This window comes from Octopus sinensis, linkage group LG5 (assembly GCF_006345805.1).
Source record: "Octopus sinensis linkage group LG5, ASM634580v1, whole genome shotgun sequence".
Taxonomy (NCBI): Eukaryota; Metazoa; Mollusca; class Cephalopoda; order Octopoda; family Octopodidae; genus Octopus; species Octopus sinensis.
In genome coordinates, this window is record NC_043001.1 from 29,428,163 (window position 1) to 29,454,798 (window position 26,636).

At 36.7% G+C, this 26,636-nt stretch overlaps 1 protein-coding gene across 1 annotated transcript in view; it reads right to left on the reverse strand.

Annotated features, from left to right (window-relative positions):
* Positions 1-4,423: 4,423 nt before the first annotated feature.
* Positions 4,424-26,636, reverse strand: part of LOC115211772 — a 412,137-nt gene continuing 389,924 nt past the window's right edge. The window contains exons 145-153 of the mRNA XM_036503112.1: positions 24,930-25,049; positions 21,872-22,054; positions 19,395-19,514; positions 15,558-15,745; positions 12,722-12,850; positions 9,935-10,117; positions 8,276-8,404; positions 6,746-6,928; positions 4,424-4,536 (exon numbers count right to left, since the gene is read on the reverse strand). Of these exons, the coding sequence (XP_036359005.1) occupies positions 15,563-15,745; positions 19,395-19,514; positions 21,872-22,054; positions 24,930-25,049 (606 nt within the window). The 3' untranslated portion in view covers positions 4,424-4,536; positions 6,746-6,928; positions 8,276-8,404; ... (1 more) ...; positions 12,722-12,850; positions 15,558-15,562. The remainder of the gene's footprint in view (positions 4,537-6,745; positions 6,929-8,275; positions 8,405-9,934; positions 10,118-12,721; positions 12,851-15,557; positions 15,746-19,394; positions 19,515-21,871; positions 22,055-24,929; positions 25,050-26,636) is intronic.

Here is a 26,636-nt window from a genome sequence, read left to right on the forward strand (position 1 = left end):
TGCGGGGATGTTAAACACACCAGCATTGGGGGGGCAAACACAGACACAAACATATATGCACACACATATATACATATATATATATATATATATATATATATATATATATATTATATATATATATATATATATACACATCTATACGACGGGCTTCCTTCAGTTTCCATCTACCATATCCACTCACAAGGCTTTGGGCAGCCCGAGGCTATAGTAGAAGACACTTGCCCAAGGTGCCATGCAGTAGGACTGAACCCGGAAGCATGTGGTTTGTAAGCAAGCTACTTACCACACAGCCACTCTTATGCCTCCTAATACCTCAAAATTTACCGAAGCTATCATGGAAATAAATGAATGAATGTATATAGTTTTTTTTTTTCAATGTATATTACAGCTTTTGAACAAACATAAAATATATCGTGTAATTTTTCTTATCAAACCACATGACCACTTCTGTTTTAAAATGTTGAATCTTTTGAACCCATTCTTACATTCAAATACTACTGGATTTCTGGATTTTTGTTAGTGTTTATATCTCTTTAGACCTGATATTTGTATTTGGTACTAGGATCAATTCACGTGGCTGTATTCCCTTTCTTTACATCATTATTAAATCATTTTTATTTCTGTTATTAAAGCAGTAAGCTAGCAGAATTGTTAGCATGCTGGGCAAAACGCTTAGTGTTGTTGCATCCATCTTTACAATTTGAGTTCAAATTCCCCTGAAGTCAACTTTGCTTTCCATCCTTTGAAGATCAATAAGATAAGTACCAGTCGAGCACTGGGGTCGATAAATTGACTCTCCACCCCTCAAAATTACTGGCTTTGTGCCAAAATATCAAAGGATTATTATTATTGTCATTATTTATTACAAATATCAAAGTATCAATATAGTCTCCTCACCCAATAAAACTGGTTCAACTATGTGGTATTGACATCCAATTGAAATTAACCCTTTCGTTACCAACCCGGCTGAAACCAGCTCTGGCTCTGTTGTACAAGTGTCTTGTTTTCTTAAGGTTTTAATTAAAACCTTCTATCAAACCTTAGTCACAATTTATGTTCCTAACACTAGCTGAATGATAACTAAGTTATTTTACTAAATTCTTTGTTATATTTAAAGTAATTGAAAGAAGCACAGAACATCTCAAAATAAATACAGTAACAAAAGGGTTAATAGATATTTATGGAATGAAAATCATGGTTGCTTACGTTGTCATCATCTGCAGCTTTCAGTCGGAAGAATGCAGTGTTGACTACTAAGTTCTCATTAATTATCTTTGTATATGGAGCATCGATAAAGTAAGGGCCAGTGCTGTTTCTGCTCACTCTAACAATTAATTCAGACTGAATTTTCCTTTGAGGTGAGTTTATATTGAAAGCCGAAATCTGAATCTGAAAATGAAAAAGAAATTAAAAGATTAAATACTTAATATTGCATGAGGTAGCTTTATTTAAAGAATAAAATACGAAAGAATTCAAAACTGCACTTGTAAAGAGTTATAAATGTAAATATCAGAACTAAACCTTTAAGGATCAGACATGAGATCCTCCATATTAAGAACTTCATAATTAATGTGTGTGTGTGTATACAAAAAAATACAGTCTGCATTCATATTATTAATCTGAAAAAGACTTCAGTAACTTACATGAAAAAGACATTTCTTACCAATGGCTGGATATACTCTGATAAGAATATTCTTCATGCAAAGTCTAATTTTTGATGTGATGTAAGTTATAAAACTAATTAACCACTGTTGCAGCTGTTGTTAGTTAAGATCTTTCTTTTCAGACACAGTGTATCTAGGACTATATTATCTTATGTGTCCTTTCTTTTAAGGTAACTGGGCATGTTATGAGACAGATCTTTCTTTTCAGGTGCAGTGTTTTTAAGACTATATTATCTAAAGTATACTTTCTTTTAAGATGATAGTGTAAGTTAAGTGACCACACAGAGGCTCCTTCGTTGGTTTGTAGTTGGCTTTGAGCTACTTTTCAACATTAAGCTGAAATCCTCTTTAGTGTTATGGAAAAGAAATGAGAAATTCTTTTGTGTGTCCATCACAAGAAAAACTTCAGTAAAGCTGCAAAAGGTTCAATAAATTACTGGGCAGTTTATTTGTTGTTCAAACTATTTCATTAACTTGAAGGTTTAATAGAAAAATGGGATCACAATTTGAAGTTGAATATCAGAATTTTTGAAGTCTCAGCTATGACATTTCATAATAATCTTCCATCACAAAATGCATGAATGCATTGCATGGTGTAGTGGTGTCTAATTCATTGTCATTATTGTTTAGCCCAGGGATTCTCAACCTTTTTGTAGCATATCACCTTCTTTCATTGAATGGCCCCTTTTACAAATTCCTCTTTCACATGGTTTGCAAAGTGAAAGAAAGAAGTGCAATTACTTTAATTAAGCATAACTTAATTTTTTGCAATGCTTTATTAATATTATACTATTCCATTCAATATGTGCTTCTTTTTGAATATAAGCATGGATTAGTACCTCCATGTTGAATGCTTAAGGAAATCACTAAAAAGGTTGAGGACTTATAGAATGAAAGGTGTTTAAAACGTTAGTATTTTAAGGCGGTTTAAACATTTATCACAGAGAGAGATAACAGGCCCCTCTAAAAATCTAATGCCTCCAAATACTGCTCTTTAATATTTGCTGTCCTTTGAGAGTTCACAATGCCTCCAACAGGGCACTGCTGCCCAGGTTAAGAACCACTAATTTTAGTCCCAAGGTTGTTTTGATTATGTGGACCTACAATTAAAAGACTGTGACCACCCTACCCTTTAAGGGATGTTTTGGACAATCCAATGGATCTGTTCCAAATTTAAGATGGCAAAATTTATTTATATAAGGCAGCGAGCTGGCAGAAATGTTAGCACATCGGGCAAAATGCTTAGCGGTATTTCGTCTGTCTTTATGTTCTGAGTTCAAATTCTGCCGCGGTTGACTTTGCCTTTCATCCTCTTGGTGTCAATAAATTAACTACCAGTTATGCACTGCGGTCGATGTAATTGACTTAATTCCTTTGTTTGTCCTTGTTTGTTCCCTCTATGTTTAGCCCTTGTGGGCAATAAAGAAATAAGAATTTATTTGAGGAAGACATGACAGCTATTTCTTCTTGACAGAACAACCAAAGAGTGGGTTCTCTCATTGGCCAAGTTGTGTATGGATGTCACCTCTGTAGAGAAGCTTAAGATAGTATGAAGAATGAAATCACTTTTGTTGTTGCTGTTCAACATCCGATCCAGTTCCTGATTGAGAGGAACAATGGTCAAAAACATTCCAGCTGTAATCCCCTCATCTTGTATTGAGAAGTGACAAGTACCTTAACCCCTTGGGGTTCATTGGGGTGCTACAGCCACGCAGCATATCTATGGTGAGAAAGCTCGATGGAGCCCATCCCTCTCCAGGATAAACTCATTTCTACAGCTGAGTGGACTGGAGCAATATGAGAGGAATTGTTTTGCTCACAATGGATCGCTCGGTCCAGGGTTCGAAACCACAATCTTACGGTCATGAATCCAACACCCTAACCATTAAGTTACATGCCTCCACCAGTGGTACTCATTTCTCCAGCTGAGTGGACTGGGACATTGTGAAATGAAGTGTTTTGCTCGAGAACACAACACATTGCCCAGTCCAGGAATCAACATCACAATTTTACAATCCTTAGTCCAATGCCCTAACTACTAAGCCATGCACCTCCACCGTCTTGCATTAAGATAAGGTATATCTAATACAACAATTTACTATCAGTGTTTTCGTAATCAATTTGAAATTGTATGGGGCTGAGACATGGCGAACAACAGTTAAGTCAAATAAGCAAATACAATCATTCATCAACAGATGCTTGCGTAGTATACTTAAAATTAGATGGCCTGAACACATAAGCAATATGGAGCTATGGCAAAGAACAAATCAAGTTTCGATTAGGGAGCAAATATTTAAGAAAAACTGGAAGTGGATTGGTAGCACAATTAGAAAAGACACACCGAATATAGTGAAAAGTGCTTTACAGTGGAACCCAGATGGATATAGAAAGAAAGGTAGGCCTAAGAACTTGTGGCATAGATCAACACAAATAGAACTAGAGAAAGGGGAACATTCATGGCAGAGTATAAGTCCAGAAGCGAAAAATTATGCAACATGGGATTCAATTATAAGTGGCCTATACTCCACTTTGGAGGGATAAAGGCAGAATAAAATTTTTAAAATACTGCAATAATCAATATGTCTATTTTTAAGATGGTAAGGTATGATTTAAGGGAAATTTAGTCGCTAGAAGTAATGATGAGTCCATCATTCATATGCATAACAGATATAAAGAAAGGATACATAATATAAGCAGAAATAAATGTTCAAAGTAGTTATAATAAGAGCATACTTACTCTGTATTCAGTGTTTTTCTGAGGGTCATTTTTCAAGCTGTCATTCAAATAGATTATTCCACTCACTTTATCAATGTAGAAATGGTTTTGTCCGTTTGGAAAGACACTTTCAATTTGATATTGTGTTTGACCCTGAAAGACATTGAAGTACATGACAATAATAATTATTAGTATTATTCGTAAAATGTAAGCTTAAAGCACACAAGATTGCCACGTAGTATTAATGTGTATTTTGGGAGGGTGATTCATATACATACATACATACATATATATATATATAAGCAATAAATCTCAGAGCAAATTATAAACAGTAGCTACAACACATCGTGATGTATATTTGCCATTTAAATATGGCTAACCCCTAAGAGTGGATGCTACTGTAGTTTGTAGCCCCAGGAGGACACCCAGGGCACAGAAAATGTGTCTATAGCCAGCTGGAGGAGGTGTCCTCCTGGGGCTACAAACTACAGTAGCATCCACCCTTAGGGGTTAGCCATATATACGACCCCCCACCGCCGTCAAATGGATGGTGCTGAGTTGTTAAACATTTAAACCAAATTTTCTCAAAACAACTTGTCCAACCATCACATTTTGTGGCATTATTTCAAGCCAGCCGGCTTTTTTTGTGCAAACTGCACATGCATTTTTCTCGTGTACGCATAGTATCGATCACAACAGCTGATGTACTTGCATGTAGAAATGCACGTTCCCACGGCTTTATCGATTACATTCTTACCTGGAATCGATTTTTGTAATTTTTTCAAGACTTATACACGCCCTGATACCGTCGGTATCTACATATCAAATTTGAGTGCAATCGGATGGAGGATGCACAAGATCCTAGAAGACACACACACAGACAGACAAGAATGGATTTTATATAATATATATATATATATATATATATATATATATATATGCATAAACACACACACACACACACACATGCACACACAATACACATTGCTGTTTAATTCCCATCTGCATGGTTTGGGGTTTGGTCCCACTACATGGCACTTTAGACAAGTGCTTTCTACCAAAAAAAAAAAAGAGTTTTCAGAGGATTTGGTGGATGAATACTGACAGAAGCTCATTCTATCTGTCCGTCCGTCTGTCTGTGTGTATATATGTATGTGTCTGATACTGTCTTCTTGCCTTGACATCACCTGACAATTGTAAGCAAGTGTCGCCCTCATGCAAGTGGTGTCCATTTCCAAGTTTTTGTGAAAACATGTCTTATAGTAGGTGAATATTACTTTACTTGGGAACAGGTGAGGGTTAGCAACAGGAAGGACATCCAGCTGTAGAAAAATCCACCTCACCAAATTCCATCCAACTCATTTCAGCATGTAAAATTGGAGGGTAAAATGATAATGATGATGATGATGATGATGCATGTGTGTGTGTGTGTGAGTGTGTATTCTGTGCTAAATGGTGACAAGTGAAAAATAATAGTTATCAGCTTAAGCACATAAGCTAATACACGTATTTTAGCATCAAGGGCTTATATGCACCAATAGTGGATTATTTTCTATAGCCAATACACAGGGAACACTTATAAGCTTAAGATTATAATTATTATTTACAGAATATATATATATATATATACATCATCATCATCATCATCATCATCATTTAATATCCGCTTTCCATGCTAGCATGGGTTGGATGATTTGACTGAGGTCTGGCGAACCAGATGGCTGCACCAGACTCCAATCTGATCTGGCAGAGTTTCTATAGCTGGATGCCCTTCCTAATGCCAACCACTCTGAGAGTGTAGTGGGTGCTTTTACGTGCCACCAGCACGAGGGCCAGTCAGATGGTACTGGCAATGGCCATGCTCAAATGGTGCTTTTTATGCGCCACCTGCACAGGAGCCGGTCCAGCAGCATTGCCAGATCAGACTGGGCCTGGTGCAGCCTTCTGGCTGCCCAGACCCCAGTTGAACCGTCCAACCCATGCTAGCATGGAATGCGGACGCTAAACGATGATGATGATATACATATACATAGAGAGAGAGAAGAGAGAGAGAGAGAGAGCGAGGAAGGAGGGTGGTAGCGAGGGAGAGTTAGAGAGATGTGTAGATGCAGTAATTTATGATATTCAGGGTTGTAATTATTTCAGAAGTCAGGGACTCTATTGGAGAAATATGTTAATATAAAAGTGCAATATAAATTGTCTACTGAGCTCTTACAAAGGTCACTTCCATAGAGACCCTGTTTATCATTCCAGACCTGGTGGTTCTTCTTGATAGTGAAATGTGTTGAGGCAACTGGCCATCCAATGTAGCTTATATTTCAATCAAATGTTTTAAGATTAGAAAAGCTTTTTTTATACTTACCACATTGTTATTTGAAACAGTTACTTGATAGAACATAGAGCCCCGACTGAGATTGTCGCGAACATTAATTTGATGTGGTAAATTTGTAAAAGTTATTGCTGGATTTTGTTTTACATTCACAATTACTGTTCCAATATTTTTCTTTGGAACTGGTTTTCCATTATCACTGGCTTCCACTTCGATCTAAGATTAAAAAAAAAAAGATTAAAAAAGAAACAAGTTTGTTTCAAACAAAGCAATATTTTTTTTTAAATATTTGAAATTCACTATTATCCTCATTATATTAAGAAAATTTTGAAGAGATAAATGTTACTTAGTGATAGTAATCTTTATTGTATATTCAACTAACACCCTTCTCCAATTCTGGCCTTGCATCAAAATTTGAACTAAGGATCTGTTAAATTTATAATATTTCAGTTTTGAAAGAGTTTTTAGAGAATCAGGTATTTTCAAGTTGTCAATGCCTTTGATGTGGGCACTGCCCAAGAGAATAAATTTTTGGCGTTCTTATTTCTTTATTGCCTACAAGGGGTTAAACACAGAGGGGACAAACAAGGACAGACAAAGGTATTAAGTCGATTACATCGACCCCAGTGCGTAACTGGTACTTAATTTATCAACCCCGAAAGGATGAAAGGCAAAGTCAACCTTGGCGGAATTTGAACTCAGAACGTAACGGCAGACGAAATACCGCTAAGTATTTCGCCCGGTGTGCTAACGTTTCTGCCAGCTCGCTACCTTTTTTGTGGTTCTGATACCTTGGTGTATCTTGGCATTTGATCATTTATGAGTATCATTTGGTATTGTTCCCAAAGCTCTGATGATCACAGGCACAATTGTTCTTAGATACCACATTTTTGAAACCTCTGTTTTGAGTTCCTTGTATTTCACTTAATTCCGCAAATGTTTTTACAGAAGTGTTGCAGCCTGCTAGAATTGACAGACTTAAGAGTTGACATGTTTTGTCAACCTGATGTCTTACAATAATATTTGATATATTAGCCTGTATAGCACAATCAGTTTGGTTACTAAAATAAAAAAATTTTTAAAATGGTGATTGTTGTTATCATTTTTGCTGTTGTTATTTGTTAGCCTTTGGTCAAATTTGATCAAGCAAACCCATAATCAAAGACAATCCAGCCCTGACGACCTCATCTTTTTTCAGACATAGTACACTCAAAATTACATTATCCAACATGTCCATTTATTATTTAAGATCATAGGCATGATTTGAAGGTGATATCACTACTATTTCCAGCAGGTCGAGTGACCACATAAAGGATCCCTTGACTCATTGACAATTATCTAATACTTGGAAACAGCTAAGCTGCTAAAATATAGATGAAAGATGATATAATAGACTCAGCATTAAGAACTAATGATAAAGCTGCTTGGCTAATTATATTCTTTTAAGCTTGTCACATGAGTTAAATTCAGAACAACAGAAAGATATGCAAGAAATCTGGTAAATATAAAATCACAGTATATAATAAGTTTGTTACACTGTATCTAAAACACCAAAATACTTACTACATATTGTGTATTATTTTGTGAATCCAACAACAGACTCCTTTTTAATTGAAGGATACAGCTCTTGGGTGCGAGAGTAAAATATTGCAAAGCAACCGTTTGTCCTATAATTTTACAACTGATAAAATTCTGGAATATAAAAATAATAAAGAGAAATTAAAATTCATCATTTTGAACAAAAATTCAGGGCAGACATGGCAGTGTGGTTTAAAAGCTCCCTTTTCAACCATGAAGTTTTGGGTTCAGTCCTAATGTACATCTTCAGCAATTCTTTTCTACTCTAGGCACAAGGCCCGAAATTTTGGGGGAGGGGGCAAGTTGATTACATCGACCTCAGTACACAACTGGTACTTAATTTATCGATCCCGAAACGATGAAAAGCAAAGTCGACCACAGCGGAATTTGAACTCAGAACATAAAGACAGACAAAATATCACTAAGCATTTCACCCGGCATGCTAACATTTCTGCCAGCTCGTTGCCTTTGTACATCTTCAGCAATTATCTTCTGATATAGCCTCAGACTAATTAATGCCTTCTTATTGAATTTGGTAGATGGAAATTAAGTGGAAGCCTGTTATATATATATATATATATATATATATATATATATTATATTAAATTAGAGATAAAACCACTATTAGGCAAATCAAACAATGAAAAACTTAAGCCAATACATAAAATTAATTAATTTATATTATTTTAAATATATATCAAAATTATTAAAAGTTTAATAAAAGTAAGTTTGGATTTATTCCCTAATATTTTATTATATATTTTATTATATATATATATGCTACAGGTTTCCACTTAACTTCCATCTACCAAATTCAGTGGAAACACATGTAGGTTGTCATAACTATAAAAATATGGTGTATGACATTGTAAAATAAAAGGAAATAGATTTTGGAGATGTACCAGTCTCCATACTCTCTATCATTATAATTATTGCTTATATAAATATACATTCAGTTAAATATATGTCTGGTCATAGAGTGACCAATGGTATCACTTCCATAAAGTGCTTAGCTCTATGGATGACTTGACAGACTGTAATGTTGGAGGGCATATAACCTCCCTTCAAACTGGAGGAAGGAAACCATTATGGTCAGTTAATTTATAAACAAAAAATAAAATACTGTTTGAGCTTTAGCCAGGACTGGTTATCTCCTTTAGACCAGTTCAGTTGGTAAATCTTATGGACTTAAAGGGCAAAAGGGGAATCTCCATCCTTAGGCTGTTTCCAGTCTGCAAAGATAACCATAACAGGATTTGAACTCAGAGCATGGAGTGTTCAGTCTACTGTTCAAATGACTCTACCAGTTCTTCTGAAGACCTTTAACAACAACTTCTCCAAGGTTTTCATTAGCAATCACGTCCGGGTTGCGGATCCGTGGAATAAGCTGCCGGACGAGATAGTGAAGATGCCGACGACCGCTCGGTTCAAAGTCTCTCTTGACCAGAAATGGCCTGAACTCTTTGCAAGAACAACCTCCCTGTACATAACTCCATGTACCCCTACATGGCCTTGCTTTTGCTTTTTGAGCCAAAAAATTAACTCAACTTAACAGTTCACTACCTATATACATTTTATACTTCTAGTTAGTTTACATTTCCTAATATACAAACTATTAGTTATAGAATATGCAATAAAACTTACATTGTCTGCATCAGTAACATTAAGGTTGTAAAGATATATCCCAGGCTGGGAATCTCTTGGTATTTCCACAGAAGCAGTTTGTGGATTGAAGATTGGACCATTAGCATTCCTGGTGACAGTAATTAAAACATCAGTAGTCGCTACTGCATTTGGTTGACTGGGAATATATGCTTCAACTTTTAACTAAAACACAAGAAGAAATTTGCAATACAGTTAATATCAAAATTTATTCATGTAGTATTGAAATATTATTGCTGTTTCTGAAGCTTAAACCTTTAGCATTCAGATTACTGCCAAATGTACTATATTTACTGGCATACAATTCAACATAGTATAGAGTAAAAACTCTAAAGTGAAGGCGCATGGCTCAGTGGTTATAGCATCGAGCTTACGATCATGAGGTTGTGAGTTTGAATCCTGGACCGGGCTGCGTGTTGTGTTCTTGAGCAAGACACTTTATTTCACAATGCTCCAGTTCACTTAGCTGTAGAAATGAGTTGCGATGTCACAGGTGCCGAGCTGTATGGCTGTTGCCTTTCCCAAGGATAACACTGGTGGCATGGAGAAGGGAGGCCGGTATGCATGGGTGACTGCTGGTCTTCCATGAACAACCTTGCCCGAACTTGTGCCTGGAAGGGTAACTTTCTAGGTGCAATCCCACGGTCAGTTATGACCGGAGGGGGTCTCATAGAGTAAAAACATGGAGTGTAAACATTCAAACATTGTTACCGTCTTTCCAAATTCTGTTGCATTTCTCATGGAATTTTTTGTCCTCCTAAGTTGTCTTTGTGTATAAGTTGACCTATCATTTTTTTTGGCAGTAAATTTTGGTCTGAAAATTTAACTTGCATGCCAGAAAATATGGTAATGCTTATTTATTTATATTTTTTTGAATTAATCAGACATTGTGGCATAGTTTTGAGACCCTGATGATGTGATTGTTTATTTTCAGAATAATGGATTGGAAGCACTCGTCGGTTACGACGACGAGGGTTCCAGTTGATCCGAATCAACGGAACAGCCTGCTCGTGAAATTAACGTGTAAGTGGCTGAGCACTCCACAGAGACGTGCACCCTTAACGTAGTTCTCGGGGATATTCAGCGTGACACACAGAGTGACAAGGCTGGCCCCTTGAAATACAGGTACAACAGAAACAGGAAGTAAGAGTGAGAGAAAGTTGTGGTGAAAGAGTACAGCAGGGATCACCACCATCCCCTGCCGGAGCCTCGTGGAGCTTTAGGTGTTTTCGCTCAATAAACACTCACAACGCCCGGTCTGGGAATTGAAACTGCGATCCTATGACCGCGAGTCCGCTGCCCTAACCACTGGGCCATTGCGCCTCCACTTTCAGAATAATATTGTAGAATAGGTGTCAAAGGCCAGATCTGGACTTCTTGAACATGAAACAGGTAGAACATTTAGATTAGACATGGCCAGTTTAAATGCTAAAGACTTAAAGCAAACATAATTTTATAGTGCCAAATATCATTAGATTATTATTGATATATTGCTGACATGTGTATAATGTATGTGTTAGAATATGCAGATATTGATTGCTACAAACCTATATAAACTGGATGTTTTCTTACAGGCAATTAACAGTTTTGGAGCTCGTACATTGACTCAACTAATTGAATAAAAATTCTTCCTCTCTCTTTCCCTCTCTCTCTCTCTTTCTCTCTCTCTCTCTCTCTCTCTCTCTCTCCCACTCTTTCTTCTTTCTTTCTTTCTTTTCTTTCTTTCTTTCTCGCTCTTTCTCTCTCACACACACACATACACATATGTCTGTATACATACAATAATCATAGTGAATCCATTACATAGTTTTAAACCAAAGCTCTCAGATTTTCACTATTCAGAACCATGGTCTAATGTAATAATCCAATACGACTTTTTTGCATACCCATACACGCATGCATCTTTAGTCATCAAAAAGTTTCGTAGTCAGCTATATTAGCTAGACGCCATCATTACCATTACAAATGCCGTGTTACCACTCATCATTGTTAGCATTACCATCATTGTCATCATCATCTCATATATTACCACAGATAGACACACGAAAATATAGAGACACATCTCTTTTGCACATCTATATATATATAAAGCTGAAGTTGTCTGTGTATGGCAGGTTGGTAGCCTTCAACTAACACTATCACCTCCTAGACCCTGCAGCGCAAGTTGACCAAAATTGAGAGTATGATAGAAGAAGGCTTGCTCTTCCTTCCGTAGAAGAAAAAATTGTAATCAGACCATGTTAACACCAAAAATTATTTACATCAAAAAGGTGCTTTTTTTCTATGAAAATCTCTATTTTTTACGATTTTTTGACTGCTGTGTTACCATTTTTCGGTGTATCTTAACCCGAAAAATGTTCACTTAAAGAGAATAACAAGCTACATAATGCAAAATTTTTACTTTTCAAAAATTTCAATTCTAAAGGGTTAAAACAAACCCAAGCAACGCCGGCTGATACCGCTAGTATATATATATATATATATATATATATATAAATTCATATATACTTAAAATATTCATAAGAATCAAAATGGCAGATGGTTGCTGTTTATTGTGTTCTTGGAGAAAAAGCATGACCTTACTTGACTTCATATTTGACCAAAAATTTCTCAAACATTATAAAGAAAAATTTTATAAATAAAAATAATATGAATAAATAAATGAAATACATATAAACAAAACAAAAAAAGAAAGTATACAGAAAACTATAGAATTCCTCATTCTAGAGCTGGCTGTTAACTGCAAAATAAATCTGATAAAGAACTCACTGTGTAAGATGTTGTACTCAAAATATCTGTTCGAAGATCTTTTTTCGTGGTTACAGATCCAGTGACATTGTTGACTTGAAAGAATAACTCAGCTGGATAATTTCCCACCACTCGGTAGCGTACCACATCCTGAAAGGAACGAAATCTGAATATAGTAACAGTCTACTTGTGCTACTCAATTTAGCACTAATTCACTATAGCCTCTTTTTACATGGAGACATTTTCATTGGGATAACATTACGAGAGGGTGTTAAAAAGTTCCCAGCTTTGAGGGTAGCGTGAAAGGCCTGGTAGGAGGCTCAACCTTCTGAGTTTTTTCACAGGGCTTAGAGAAACTGAAGGCCACTGCAATAAGTGTGTGAATCTGAGAGGGGAATATGTTGAATAAAATCGTAATTAACTGATCTTCCTGTATTTTCTTTTACCCAAAGGCAGGAACTTTTCAGCACCCACCTTATATATTATAGAAATTGCATGCTAACATATAAAAAATTATGTACACTCACACATACATTCAAATTGTACGTTTTTTTTTTTTTATCTATCATCTGTAGAAATGGCCTGCAATTCCAAGTAGAGGATGGAAGTTCATCTCTGATGCTAAAAAAATTACCACACTGAATATTTAAAAGTTGAATGGAGAACATCAATGATTAAAATCATGTCCAAAAAGAGCTTGAAGGCATTAACACAGAGTCACTAACTTTAGAAAGAATTCTTACTACTGAATTTCTCAGTAACAACATTAAGGTAACCAGAAATCACTGACAAGTTTACTGAGCATGTTCTTGACTGGAGTCACAGTAACAAGGTAAAAAGAAGTGTTTCATAACATATTCTACAGCTGTGAATTGTTTTATGAGAGATCACGAAATTCAATCTGCATAAGACTTAGACCTCAGTAAGCAACCAATGAACAAGAAAGAGCTACAGCCTGAACATCTTCCGCCTTTTGCTTTTCTTTTCATTGGTGTGTTTCAACTGAATTAATGGCGAGAAGGGTCGTGTGCACATAATTAAAGTTGATTCATTTAATTAGTTTCATATTTTCTTAACCCTTTCGTTACTGTATTTATTTTGAGATGCTCTGTGTTTCTTTCAATTACTTTAAATATAACAAAGAATTTAGTAAAATAACTTAGTTATCATTCAGCTAGTGATAGGAATATAAATTGTGACTAAGGTTTGGTGGAAGATTTTAATTTAAAACTCATGGAAACAAGACATACTCATATCCAGAGCTGGTTTCAGCTGGGTTGGTAATGAAAGGGTTAATGAAATGACAGAATCTTTTTGCTTTCAAATTTTATCATAACTTTAGATCATAATGTGTAATATTACATTGCATGGGCTTATCTAAAGTTATATAGTGACTGGAGAGGGTGATAGTGACTCTCTAGATCTTGCAATCATTTGGCAGTGTTGCCCTCCTTCATTTGTTTTGAGGCACCATTAAAACTAGCATGTCAAGTTTGTATCTCTATTTATGCTGTGTTGTACAGTCTCAGTCAGTGCTGTATATATTAGGAGTACACCTAGAGCACAAACTAGGATATTGATTTATAACCACACATATTGGTGTTTGTGTGTTACTATAAAACATTTCATTTTTGGAGATTGACTCGCATAGCAAGTGATTTGATCCGAGATCGTGTGCTGAAACGAAATCAATTGCAGCGTGGAAGGTGTTTGTAAGCCATTTAAGAAACACACAAAAGCCATTTGATTCACTTCAACATTTAAGTTTAATTTGTCAAAATATTTTCGTCGCTTTAAGACACGTGACCTGTTCGCTGACAAAAAATCCAGTGAACAGGTCGCAGTCTTAAAGCGATGAAAATATTTTGACAAATTAAACTTAAATGTTGAAGTGAATCAAACGGCTTTTGTGTGTTTCTTAAATGGCTTACAAACACCTTCCATGCTGCAATTGATTTCATTTTTGCTTGTTAATTAAATAACTAAAAGCTTAATAATTTGACATTGAGTTATGTATTAGTATTTCTTATCTACATGTTGAGCAGTGATAGACTTTACCTTCAACTTTTTCAGAGTGGAGTGATGTTATTATGTTAAACCAGAATATTAGTTTCGGGTGAATGAAGATTAGAATAATTCGCTTAACAATTCAGGTATTAATATTTTGAATAAAAGAAGTAAGATCTTCCACAATATATAGAAGTAAAAAGAAAATAGGAAAGAAAAAAGTGGAAGAAAGGTCAGTCTTTGGAAGTACAGAGTGATTGGTCATGATATCGGCAAAAAATATTAGCATCAATACTGCTTTGCTTAAGCAATGACATAAGAAATAACATTCATACACATTTGCTCACACACACATATTCATGCACATATACACATACACATGCATATATATGACAAGCTTTTTACAGTTTTTTGCCTACCAAATTCACTCATCAGTCAGATTGAAGCTATAGTAGAGTATATTTTTTGAAGGTCTGACATTGTGGGACCAAATCTGAAACTACATTGTTATAAGCGGACTTGTTAATCACACAGATGTGTCTGTGCTTCTATTAACAGAATTTTGAATGACGTTCTCTGAACAATTCAGTAGACAGTGAAATTGGGTATATAAGTACACATTGATTAAAAAATGGATTACAGATGAGAATTGAACAAAACTAGCCAACATTTCAGAATTTTCTCATTATTTTCCATTCCATGCAATGCAAAAATGAAAATAAAAATAAAAGGAAAATACAAAAAAAATAAACAGAACATTCAGGGTTAGAATATGAAATGACAAAAGTTATTGTTCGGTATACATGTTACATGGTATACACGTTATCATTTTTAACGAGAGAACACTTACAGTGTTTAACTGTGGCAGAGCTTGGACACCAACAATGACTGTCCCAACGGAACAGTCTCTTTCAAAGTAGCAAAATATTTATTTTGCGAGAAAACAGGTGGTCGATTGTCGTTTGTTGTAGTCACTTTTACACTAACACTGGAGGTTTTACTTTGTGGATAACCATTATCACTGACTTTCATAATACACTGCAAAAGAAAGAATTGATAGAAACAGGGTAAGAAGTGATTATTTATCACATTTCGGAATTACCATTTTTCAAAACAAGTTAGAACCTACCCTATCTGAATAATCCATACCATATAAGCTGAGCAGCAATTAACCTAAATAGGTTGGGACACACACACATACACTCGCACGTGCACACACACACTCGTGCGCACACGCACACACAGATCCTCCTCCTCTTCCTCCTCCGCCACCGCCACCTCCTCATTTTTGCATTCACTTTTGTAGTTTATTAAGGCAGATTTTCTACAGCCAGATGCCCTTTTTGTCACCAACTCTCAGCTGTTTCCAAGCAAGGTATTTTCTCCATGGCCAGTCATGTTCTTAGAGTATTGGAAAGAAATGACACTGCTTCTATGGCCATGATACTCATTTACGTCTATCACTTGATGTGAATTCAAGGAAACACAGACGTGTATACACTCACACATACATACATACATACATACATACATACATACATACATACATACATACATACATACATACATACATACATACATATACACACACACACTTATATACATGATGAGCTTCTTTCTGTTTCTACCAAATTCACTCACAAGGCTTTGGTTGACCTGAGTCTATAGTAAAAGGCACTTGCCCAAGGTGTCACATTGTTGGACTGAATCTAAAACTATGTGGTTGAAAAGCAAATTTGTTAACTGTACAACCACGTCATCACTATCTGTCTCCTCATCTGGACTTCAAGTGATAGCTATAAATATATATATATATATATCATCATCATCATCATTATCATCGTTTAATGTCCTCCTTCTATGCTGCTTGAGTGGAATGGTTTGACAGGATCTGGCCTGGCAGAAAACTGCACCATGCTTCTGTGTCTGTTTTGGCATGGGTTGGACGGTTTGACCAGGGATGGCAAGCTGCACCAGACTCCAATCTGATCTGGCATGGTTTTTATTGCTGGATGCCCTTCCTAACGCCGACCACTCCAAGTGTGCAAAAAACTTATTAAGTGATAAATATACAGAATGAGGAAAGATATACAAATACATACATATGTATATATATAAAATGCATACAGATGTTTTTTTAATATTTGTGCATATGTTTGAAGCTTTATATAGATAAGGAAACAAAGACATATATATGAAATAATTTATTAATAGAATGAATATATATTTCAAGCTTAGATTGCATACTATTTAGAATCTTTTAATGGAAACAACACTTAAGGTTGTTGTTGGCATTGTTTAACTTCAGGTACAATCTGATTAACCACTGTAGGAGGAGAGAGGAGAATGCTAGTTGTTGGGAAATGGATCTACAGTGCAGCTGGAAGGGAGGAGGTGAGGGAATCCTTGCAGAAGATGGCAAACAACAAGGCACCAGCTAAAGATGGGTCTACAGTGGAATGCCTAAAGACAGGAGGAGTGACAATAACTGAATAGTTAGTGAGGCTTATGAATGCTTGTTATATGGCGGGAAGAGTACCAAAGGACCGGTGTAGTGCCTGTATAGTGCCACTGTGTAGTGCCTGTATAGTTCCACTGTCTAGTGCCTGTATAGTGCCACTGTGTAGTGCTGTATAGTGCCATTGTGTAGTGCCTGTATAGTGCCATTGTGTAGTGTTTGTATAGTGCCATTGTGTAGTGCTTGTATAGTGCCACTGTGTAGTGCCTGTATAGTGCCACTGTGTAGTGCCTGTATAGTGCCACTGTGTAGTGCCTGTATAGTGTCACTGTGTAGTGCCTGTATAGTGCCACTGTACAAGGGGAATAAATGTGAGCATGGAAATTTTAGGGGTATAAGTCTGTTGTGTGTGTTTGGTTAACTGTAGGGGAGAATTCTGATTGTAAGGGTGAGGAACCAGATAGAGAGTGTACTAGGGGAGGAGCAGTGCAGTTTTAAGAGTAGAAGTGAGTGTGCAGATCCAATATTTATAGTAAGAACTTTTTTGCAAAAGAGAAGGAGGTGTATTGGGCCTTTATGGACCTAGGTAAGGCATATGACCGTGTGAATAGGGATGCAATGTGGCAGGTGTTGCGGTTGTATGGAGTAGATGGTAGATTGTTGAGAGCTGTTCAGAGGTTTTATAGAGAAAGTAGGGCATGTGTTAGGGTAGGTGGGGAAGTAAGTGAGTAGGTTGATGTGAAGGTGGGGTTAAGATAGGGTTGTGTAATGTCTCTGGGGCTGTTTAATTTATATATGGATGGTGTGGTGAGAGAGGTAAATGCTAGAACCTTTGGTAGGGGAGCCCAAATGGTGGGAGAAAATGGAGAGAAATGGCAGGTGATTTAGTTGTTGTTTGCTGATGATACAGCACTGGTGGTGGATTCAGAAAAGCAACTGGGGAGACTGGTGGCAGAGTTTGGAAGAGGGTGTGAGAGGAGGAAACTGAAAGTGAATGTAGCTAAGAGTAAGGTGATGAGATGTTCGAGAGATGGAATGGCTGGTAGGATAAATGTGAGTATAAATGGCAAAATGTTAGAGGAGGTGAGTGGTTTTAAGTATCTGGGATTACAAGTGACAGTGAATGGGGGTTGGCTGAAGAAGTGGGATACAGAGTGAGGGAGGAGAGTAAGATACTTGGAGTTTTGAAAGGTATGCTGAGAGATAAAAGGTTGAGTATGAAAGCAAAAATGGTGTGTATGAAGGTGTGATTGTGCCGACAATGTTATATGGTGCAGAGATGTGGGGGCTAAGAAAGGTAGAAAGGAGACAACTAGATGTCTGAGGGCTATGGTTGGTGTGGCATGGATGGACAGGATGAGGAATGAGGAGGTGCAAAGGTGAGCAGGAATGAGAGAAAAACTAACCCTAAAATGGATAGACGAATGTTGAGGTGGTTTGGCCACATGGAGAGGATGGATAAGGAGCAGATAGTAAGGAGGGTAATAAAGGCAGAAGTGATAGACAGCAGAACCAGAGGTAGATTTTGGTTTGTGTGGATGGATGGAGTGAGGAAGGCTTTGGTGGTTAGAGATGTTGGAATGAGAGAGGCAAGAGAGTTTATAACTGATAGGAAAGCTTGGAGAGTGTTTGTGAATGGATGAGTGAATTTGATGTTACTCAAGGGGTGTGGAACCAGCATGATGTGGCAGGAGTAAACCAGCATATGCTGTTAGGCCCTGCTGCTGATATTGGAGGTTGTGTTCTATACCTGACCTGAGCATAGCACAGGGCCCACCTCTTTGAGCTCAAAAATGAATGGAATACCTGGTGTGTGTCTTGTGGCTACCCACTCCTAAAAAAAATGGGGAATAGGCCTGGGCATATAAAAAAAGAAAATACTATCTGATTAGACAAACCTATAATCTAAGGCTTTCTAGCCTTAATCATCTTGTCTACTTAGGGATATGCAGAACTATATTATGTAAAATTTTCTTTACAGAAGACAATGGGAAGTGATTTGAAGAAGATTTAGTTGATATTTCTAACAGATCACACTACATATAGGGTCTCTCAACAGCACACATTACAATCTGTAGGTAAAATAATGTAGTTTTTAAATGAGTTCTACGAAATAAATCAAATAGACTTATAGGACAGTAAAACATGACAAATTAATCACATACACACACATACACCTACAAAACATATTTAAGGTTTAGATAGATCTTGATCTGAATCTGTACTTACATCAAATGTTCTATTTGTAGATGGTAACACTTCTCGTACAAATATCTCTCCTGTACTTGGTTTTATGTAGAAATACTTCTGACAATCACTGGTTTGTATGATAGAATAAGTTAGCACATCCTGGAAGGTAAGAAAATTAAAATATCAAGAAATGAAAGAGTAAAATATGCTTACCAAATGATTTACTCAAAATATAGTCTAAACAAGTAAAAGTTGAGAAACAAAATAATTTAGGTAAATAATGACAATGGGTTCATGATTAATATGATAGTATGAATGTGTTTTAAGAAACCAGTCATGTACAATAAGGATAAAACATTATTGACACATGACTACATTAACTTCAGAAAACTTTTGGCTTATTCAGAGAGGGACAGACAGCATCCAAATCTCTGTACAGAGTCTTAAAGGCTGATGGGAGAAGGAGAAAAAAACTAACTTTTAGATTATCTTCAGATAGAAACCAGGTCTTCTACTAGGGGTACCTGAAGGCCAAGTAATGGTGTTAGACCTGGTAAGGGATAGTCTACCATACAAGAATAGGTGAAATCCAATTTCACTTACAAGACTTAGATCTCAATCCAGGGCTATGGTAGAACTACTACATAAAAATATCATCAACATCATTGTTTTAATATCCACTTTATCAAGACAAATTTTCTATGGTTGTGTAGTGTATCTTGCATGCATGGATTGGATTCGATCCACCACAAATTCAAATTAATACTGCAACAGAACTTTTCCCACGATGGAACAATGGTTTTTCTCTGACAGCAGTTTTACATTTTCCAGATGCCTTTAGCTAGGCCGAAATAATGTCTTCACTACTTGACCCTTTCTAACCTCTTCTACTTCACCAAAAGCTAGAATAGATAACAAGACCACCAACTAAATCTATTGTTCTCAATGATATATCTATCATTCTGGATAGTTATATAAACCAGCACATCCCAAGCAAAAATCAGTTTTAGTCGCCAGCCGGTGACGACAACTCAACCAAGTCAGTCACATCATGACGACCCAGTGAGGTCTGGCTGACCAACCTTGGTCAGAGGGAAAAATGAAGTTTACTGTCAGACAACACCCAACACTTCTCTCTAGCTCTAATTCTGTTCTCTTACAACATCATTCTATCTCTCTCAGCAATTAGTACTACTAAACAATGAAGAGGACACAAACACAAACATTCTACCGTATTTAACTTTTGCATGCTTTTGGATTTATCAACCTGCCCATCGAGGCTAGGTATTGTAACGTAATGGTAAATAAATACTTTCTTAAAACTTTATACACTTTGTTCTTTCACATCCTACAGTGTGCAATTATAACATTGTTTACCAATCAATCTAAAATCGTTACAGTTGCATGTTTTTCCCCTAACTAACCTTTACCTGTTTCTAAGCAAGGTAATATTTTTACATGGCCCAACATGTTTTTGCAGAATATTAGAAAGGAATGACATTCATTTACAACAAACATGCAATATTAACACGGATGTACACTTATGCATACATGCATATATATGAGGAGACGCCTAAAATTTCCTGGCTTTGGATGAAAGAAAATACAGGAGGATCAGCTAATCCTGATTTTATTCAACAAATTCCCCTCTCAGATACACACACTCATTGAAATGGTCCTTCAGTTATTCTATGCCCTGTTGTTGTTGTTAAGCAACAAGACGGGTAAGGGTGATTAGGTGATGGTCTAGGACTTAGGGGCAGTAGACCCCAGACCTTTTGAGCGAAATGGGCTACTCGACCAGAAGAAAATTCTAACTGGGCCCCACTTGCAAGGTCATGCACTGTTTATCTTGATATGAGATCACCATGTCGCACACATATGGTTGTGATGCATGTGCCTGGTGTACACTTATCAGACGGGTAGTCCTGATGGGTATACTGGGCTCCATATATTTTACTCCAGTGTCACTTTGATGGCATGCACTGCTCTCTCACTCAATAATAATAATAATAATAATAATAAAAATAACAACAACAACAATAATGAAATTATTATGTATAGTGCTCAGATGCACTCTTATTTCTGGCAAAGTGGTTGATTCAGTAATTTATTTTCATACCACAGTGAAAACAATGAACTAAAACCCACATCATACAACCTATTGCATAGAAATAAAATGGATTTGGAACTAAATCTCTTATTTAATGCACTAGCTGATAACCATTATACAGACCTTTAAACTAAGGAGCTTGTTTTGTTTTATATAAGCGGAAATTATGGAAAATTAGAAAAATAAAAATGACTTGCCACAACAAAACTTTCGTTAACTACCTCTCTCGTAATCACACATACATTCATGCATGCATGCATACTCCATCTCTCTCTCTCTTTCTGTCACACACACACATACAGACATGCACACATACATACACATACACACACATATGCACTATCTCTCTCTCTCTCTCTCTCTTAACCCTCCTCTCTATACATTAGAAAATGAAATTACTTACATTGTCATTATCAACTGCTTGAATCTTTCCAACTATTGTTCCTAGTTTTGAAAGAGAATTGGTCTGGAATCTATAAGATGGTAACTGAAAGCTTGGAGAATTAACATTCCTACTCATCTTGATGTAGATCTTTGTGGTGTCTTTGTTTGAAGGATATTGTGGATTATAAGCTTCAACAATCAACTAAAAGAGAAAAGTGACATATATGAAAAGATTACATACAACAGATAAACCAAAGAACTGAGACCTTCAGTTATTTTGATATCACTTGAAGTAATAAATGATTATGAAAATTATATGTAAAATTAATACTTCAGTGGACCACAGAAATCGATCCTGAAATGATTTAAGTTTAACTAGCGGTTTGGTTGTTGCCCTCATGATCACAAGACAGGGTGGTGGATTGTGTTTTTGAGTAAAGCACTTCATTTAGCGTTGTGTTCCAGTCCACCCAGCTGAAAATGAGTAACCCCACGATGGACTCGCATCCCATTTGGAGGGAGTGTTGTGATCTCACACATTTATATGTCACGGAAACTGGTTACCAGCTTTATGAATACTAGAATTCAAGACAGTAACATTCAGAGGTTATCAATGATGAATATAGCATTAAAGAGGTCAATATATTCCTGCAGAAGTTGCAATTCTAACATGCACTAACTTTATCTAGAATAAGCCTAGCACCAATATCTCAAATATTGGTAAGTTGAAGCAATCCTCCTCCTCCTCCTCCTCCTCATCATCATCATCATCATCAGCATCATCAGCAGCAGCAGCAGCAGCAGCAGCGTTGTCATTTAATATTTGTTGTTCATGCTGGTATGGGTTGGACAATGTAAAATTGAATTTTCTTTTCCCCTATAGCCACATAAATTCTTAGAAAGCATGTCATTTGTTCACTTGGTTACTTCACTTATATTGGGTTGTCCGGAAAGTTCATGCCGATTTTTAAAGGAAAGAAAAAGGTCAATAAATACTTCCCATTACATTTTTAATCAACCAAATATGAACCATGCACAATGCATCTTCATCTTTCCTTTAACTTGAAAATACCCTCTTCCCAGAATTTAGGTGGTTTCATGGCAAAGAATTCATCAAGATATCTTTTTACGTCATCCAAGGAATTGAAATTTTTACCATTAAGACTATTCTGCAGAGACCCGAATAAGTGGAAATCCGAAGGAGTAATATCTGGTGAATATGGAGGGTGGAGTAACACATCCCAGCCGAGCTGCAGCAATTTTTGTCTGGTTCCCAAAGCATCAAGTGCCGAAAATGAACTTTCTTATCTTCCATTTTAAAGGGTTACAGAATTAACACAGCTAATAGGAACATAAACCTTCTTCCACGAAAAGATAGCTTAAACTGTGCTCTAAATGGAGATGTAGTCAAATCCTATTTTATGGACTCAACCATGTTCTAAAATAAGTCAAAAGGTAAGCTACTATAAATCGGCACAAACTTTCCGGACAACACAATACTTAAAACATTTTAAGAGAATATTCATAATAGATTTTTATAGTTCCATTTTACCGTTTTCTTCTAGTAAAGATATGACCAAAGAAGAAAGCATGATTTTACTTGAAGAACATTAAGAGCAGATGTTTTACAAATATAAAAATTCAGATATCTAATTGAAATAACACATTTACAGTAAATTAACAGTTTGATGAATAGCTTCTAAGTACTTTACATTACAAAGCAGAATGTACAATTTCTTGTAATTCAGACATCACATGGTCCCAGCAGACAAAACGGAAAAGATGTTGCCCTGGAGGATGCAATGGAGATGCACTGGAACAACTGCTCTGATTCATGAGGCTTGCACTTGCGGATAGCCATCTCCACCCTGATAATCACGAGCAGGGATATAGTTGCCTTGAATCTTATAAGTTATTGCTTTTAACTTTGGCTCAGCTTTGATCAAGCTGACCTATGTTCAAGAGTATTTTTGATCTGACCATCTTGAATTTTTTTTGATCAAGTATAATAATAATAATAATAATAATCATCATCGTTTAGCGTCCGCTTTCCATGCTAGCATGGGTTGGACGGTTCAACTGGGGTCTGGGAAGCCAGAAGGCTGCACCAGGCCCAGTCTGATCTGGCAATGTTTCTACGGCTGGATTCCCTTCCTAATGCCAACCACTCCGTGAGTGTAGTGGGTGCTTTTTACGTGCCAGACGAGGCTGGCAAACGGCCACGATCGGATGGTACTTTTTACGTGCCACCGGCACGGGGGGCCAGGCAAGGCTGGCAATGGCCACGAATGGATGGTGCATTTTACGTGCCACCGGCACGAGGCCAGTCGGGGCAGCACTGGCAACAGCCAATAATAATAATGAAATTATTGTATACAGTGCTCAGGTGCACCACAACTTGTCAAAAGTGCATATAAAGCATATGCAGTAATGTACAAATATCTGGAAAGTGAACAGTGTATGAGTCAGATACATGCTTGTGTGTGTATAGAGGGGGGAAAATCAGGTGTAGTGTTGGTGAATCTCAGGAAGCATGGAAGTTTTGAAGGATGCAGTGCTCTGACAACTAACAACTGATGCCGGCAGTCTGTTCCATGCTTCAGCAACTCTTAGTGTGAAAAAATGTTTCCAAAAGTCATGGGAGCTGTGCTGTTTTCTGACTTTGCAAACATGTCCACGGGTGTTAGACAGGTGGAGTTTGAAAAGGTGCTCAGAGTCATTGTTTGTAAGATGGTTAATAATTTTATGGGTGTCTGCCAAATCAGCTGCCAATCAGGTATCTTTTTCCAATTTTCCTTATGATGATGAATGTGATACGAGAGAGATTTGACTGCCATTTCTAGCAAATTGAACAATTACAGAGAGCAAACATTTGACTTAAAATTTTACAAGCAGAAACTATAAGATATTTCTGCAAAAATCTTATTATTGAATCAATAATCAAACTTGTCTGAAACGTAATCAGGCATGTTTGCCTTAGCTTTAAGTTGTGAATAAAATAACTTATAGATAAGTAAATATATTTTCAATCATACATACATATATATATATTTATAAATAATTTTATAAATACTTACAGTATATCCCATTTCACGTCCAGTCTTGAGGTCAGTACGAACATAAATTTGCCCATTTCTATCAACTTTGAAGTAACTTGGAGCAGAACCTTCTCCGATGATTCTATAATTAAAGAGAAGCTTAAAAAAGAAATAAAATAAAAGAATTAGATAAAGCAGTGTAAATCATTAATTACTGAGAGGTTTCTCTTAGAAGTTACATCCCAAACATAGGAATGTGAGGAATATTGGGAAGTAAATGTGATGTGTAGCAAATCACAGCATATAGTAGGTTGTTATCAATCTGGTATTGTGTTTATTGATCAGAAACAAAATTCTTTACTTTTTGAAAAATTTTTTCTAGAAATTTCTACAAACATAACCATTACTGCTGTTGTTTGTTTGTTTGTTGAGCGAAGCGGTCTTTGTCCCAGAGCTCACAAGGTAGGAGAAGTCTGAAATGTTGTCCTTTGCTATTCGTAAGATCTGCAGAAGAGAAAGCAGGTTAACTCCTGACACCGAGAGCATCAACGGATGAATGAATGCACATCCAGGCTCAGCGTTGCGTAGAAAGTCGGGGACAAGAAACAGGAAGAAAGAGTGAGAGAAAGTTGGAGTGAAAGAGTACAACAGGGGTCACCACCACCCCCTGCCGGAGCCTCGTGGAGCTTTAGGTATTTTTGCTCAATAAACACACACAATGCCCAGTCTGGGAATTGAAACTGCGATCCTCCAACCGTGAGTCTGCTGCCCTAACCACTGGGCCATTGCACCTCCACTTGTTGCTGCTGTTGCTGCAACAACAACAACAACAACTACTACTACTACTAATGCTTATAATAATGATAATGGTTTAGACACCAGGGCAGCAATTTTGAGGAGAGGGTGAGTAGCTGATACCATCAGCCCCAGTACAAAACTGATAATCTATTTTATCAACCCACCAAAGGAAAAGTTGACCTTGATGGTGCTTGAACTGAAAATGTAAAGAGATGGAAGAAATAGTAATAATGATTTCTAACATAATACGACTAGGTGCATTCAAAGGTACCTGTGAGCATTTTCTGCATTGGACAGAACAAAAAGGCATTCTATTATCTGATAGACCATTAGACTTAATTTTATATTGCTCCAGACCACTTAGCTGTAAATGAGTAACCCTGCAATGAATAGCCATCTAGTGACCTGCTCACTTAGTCAGTGGGGTAGCATCATTCAGTGGCTAAAACAATGTAAAGAGCATTGTGATCAGTGATGTATAACAACATTCAATATGTGCAACAGTAGAATCAAACCAAATGAAACTCAGGCGTACCCTACCAATCGAAAAATAGGTGGGATGTCTGTGGTGGAATTAGTTGGTGACCAGTTTGATATAAATTGTCACTGAATGTATATTTTAGCTTGACAGCTACTACCTCTGTTAGTAGTAAAGGGCCTCTTCCTCAGATTGAAAGGCAGATGGTATGATGCTTGTGTACAAATTGCTATGCTACATAGCAATGAGACATGGGTTGTGGCTGTCCAAATGAAGCCAGTATGCTCTGCTGGATGGATCATGTCAGTGTGTATATACAACAAAGTATAAGTCATTTGATAGAAAAACTGGGTATACGAGGTAAAAGATGTAGTGAGCAAAAGAAAACTGGTAGGGACATGTAAAGCATATGAAGGAAGATAGATGCATCAAGAAATTGTGACCCCCTTCGGTTATGAATGACCATGGGA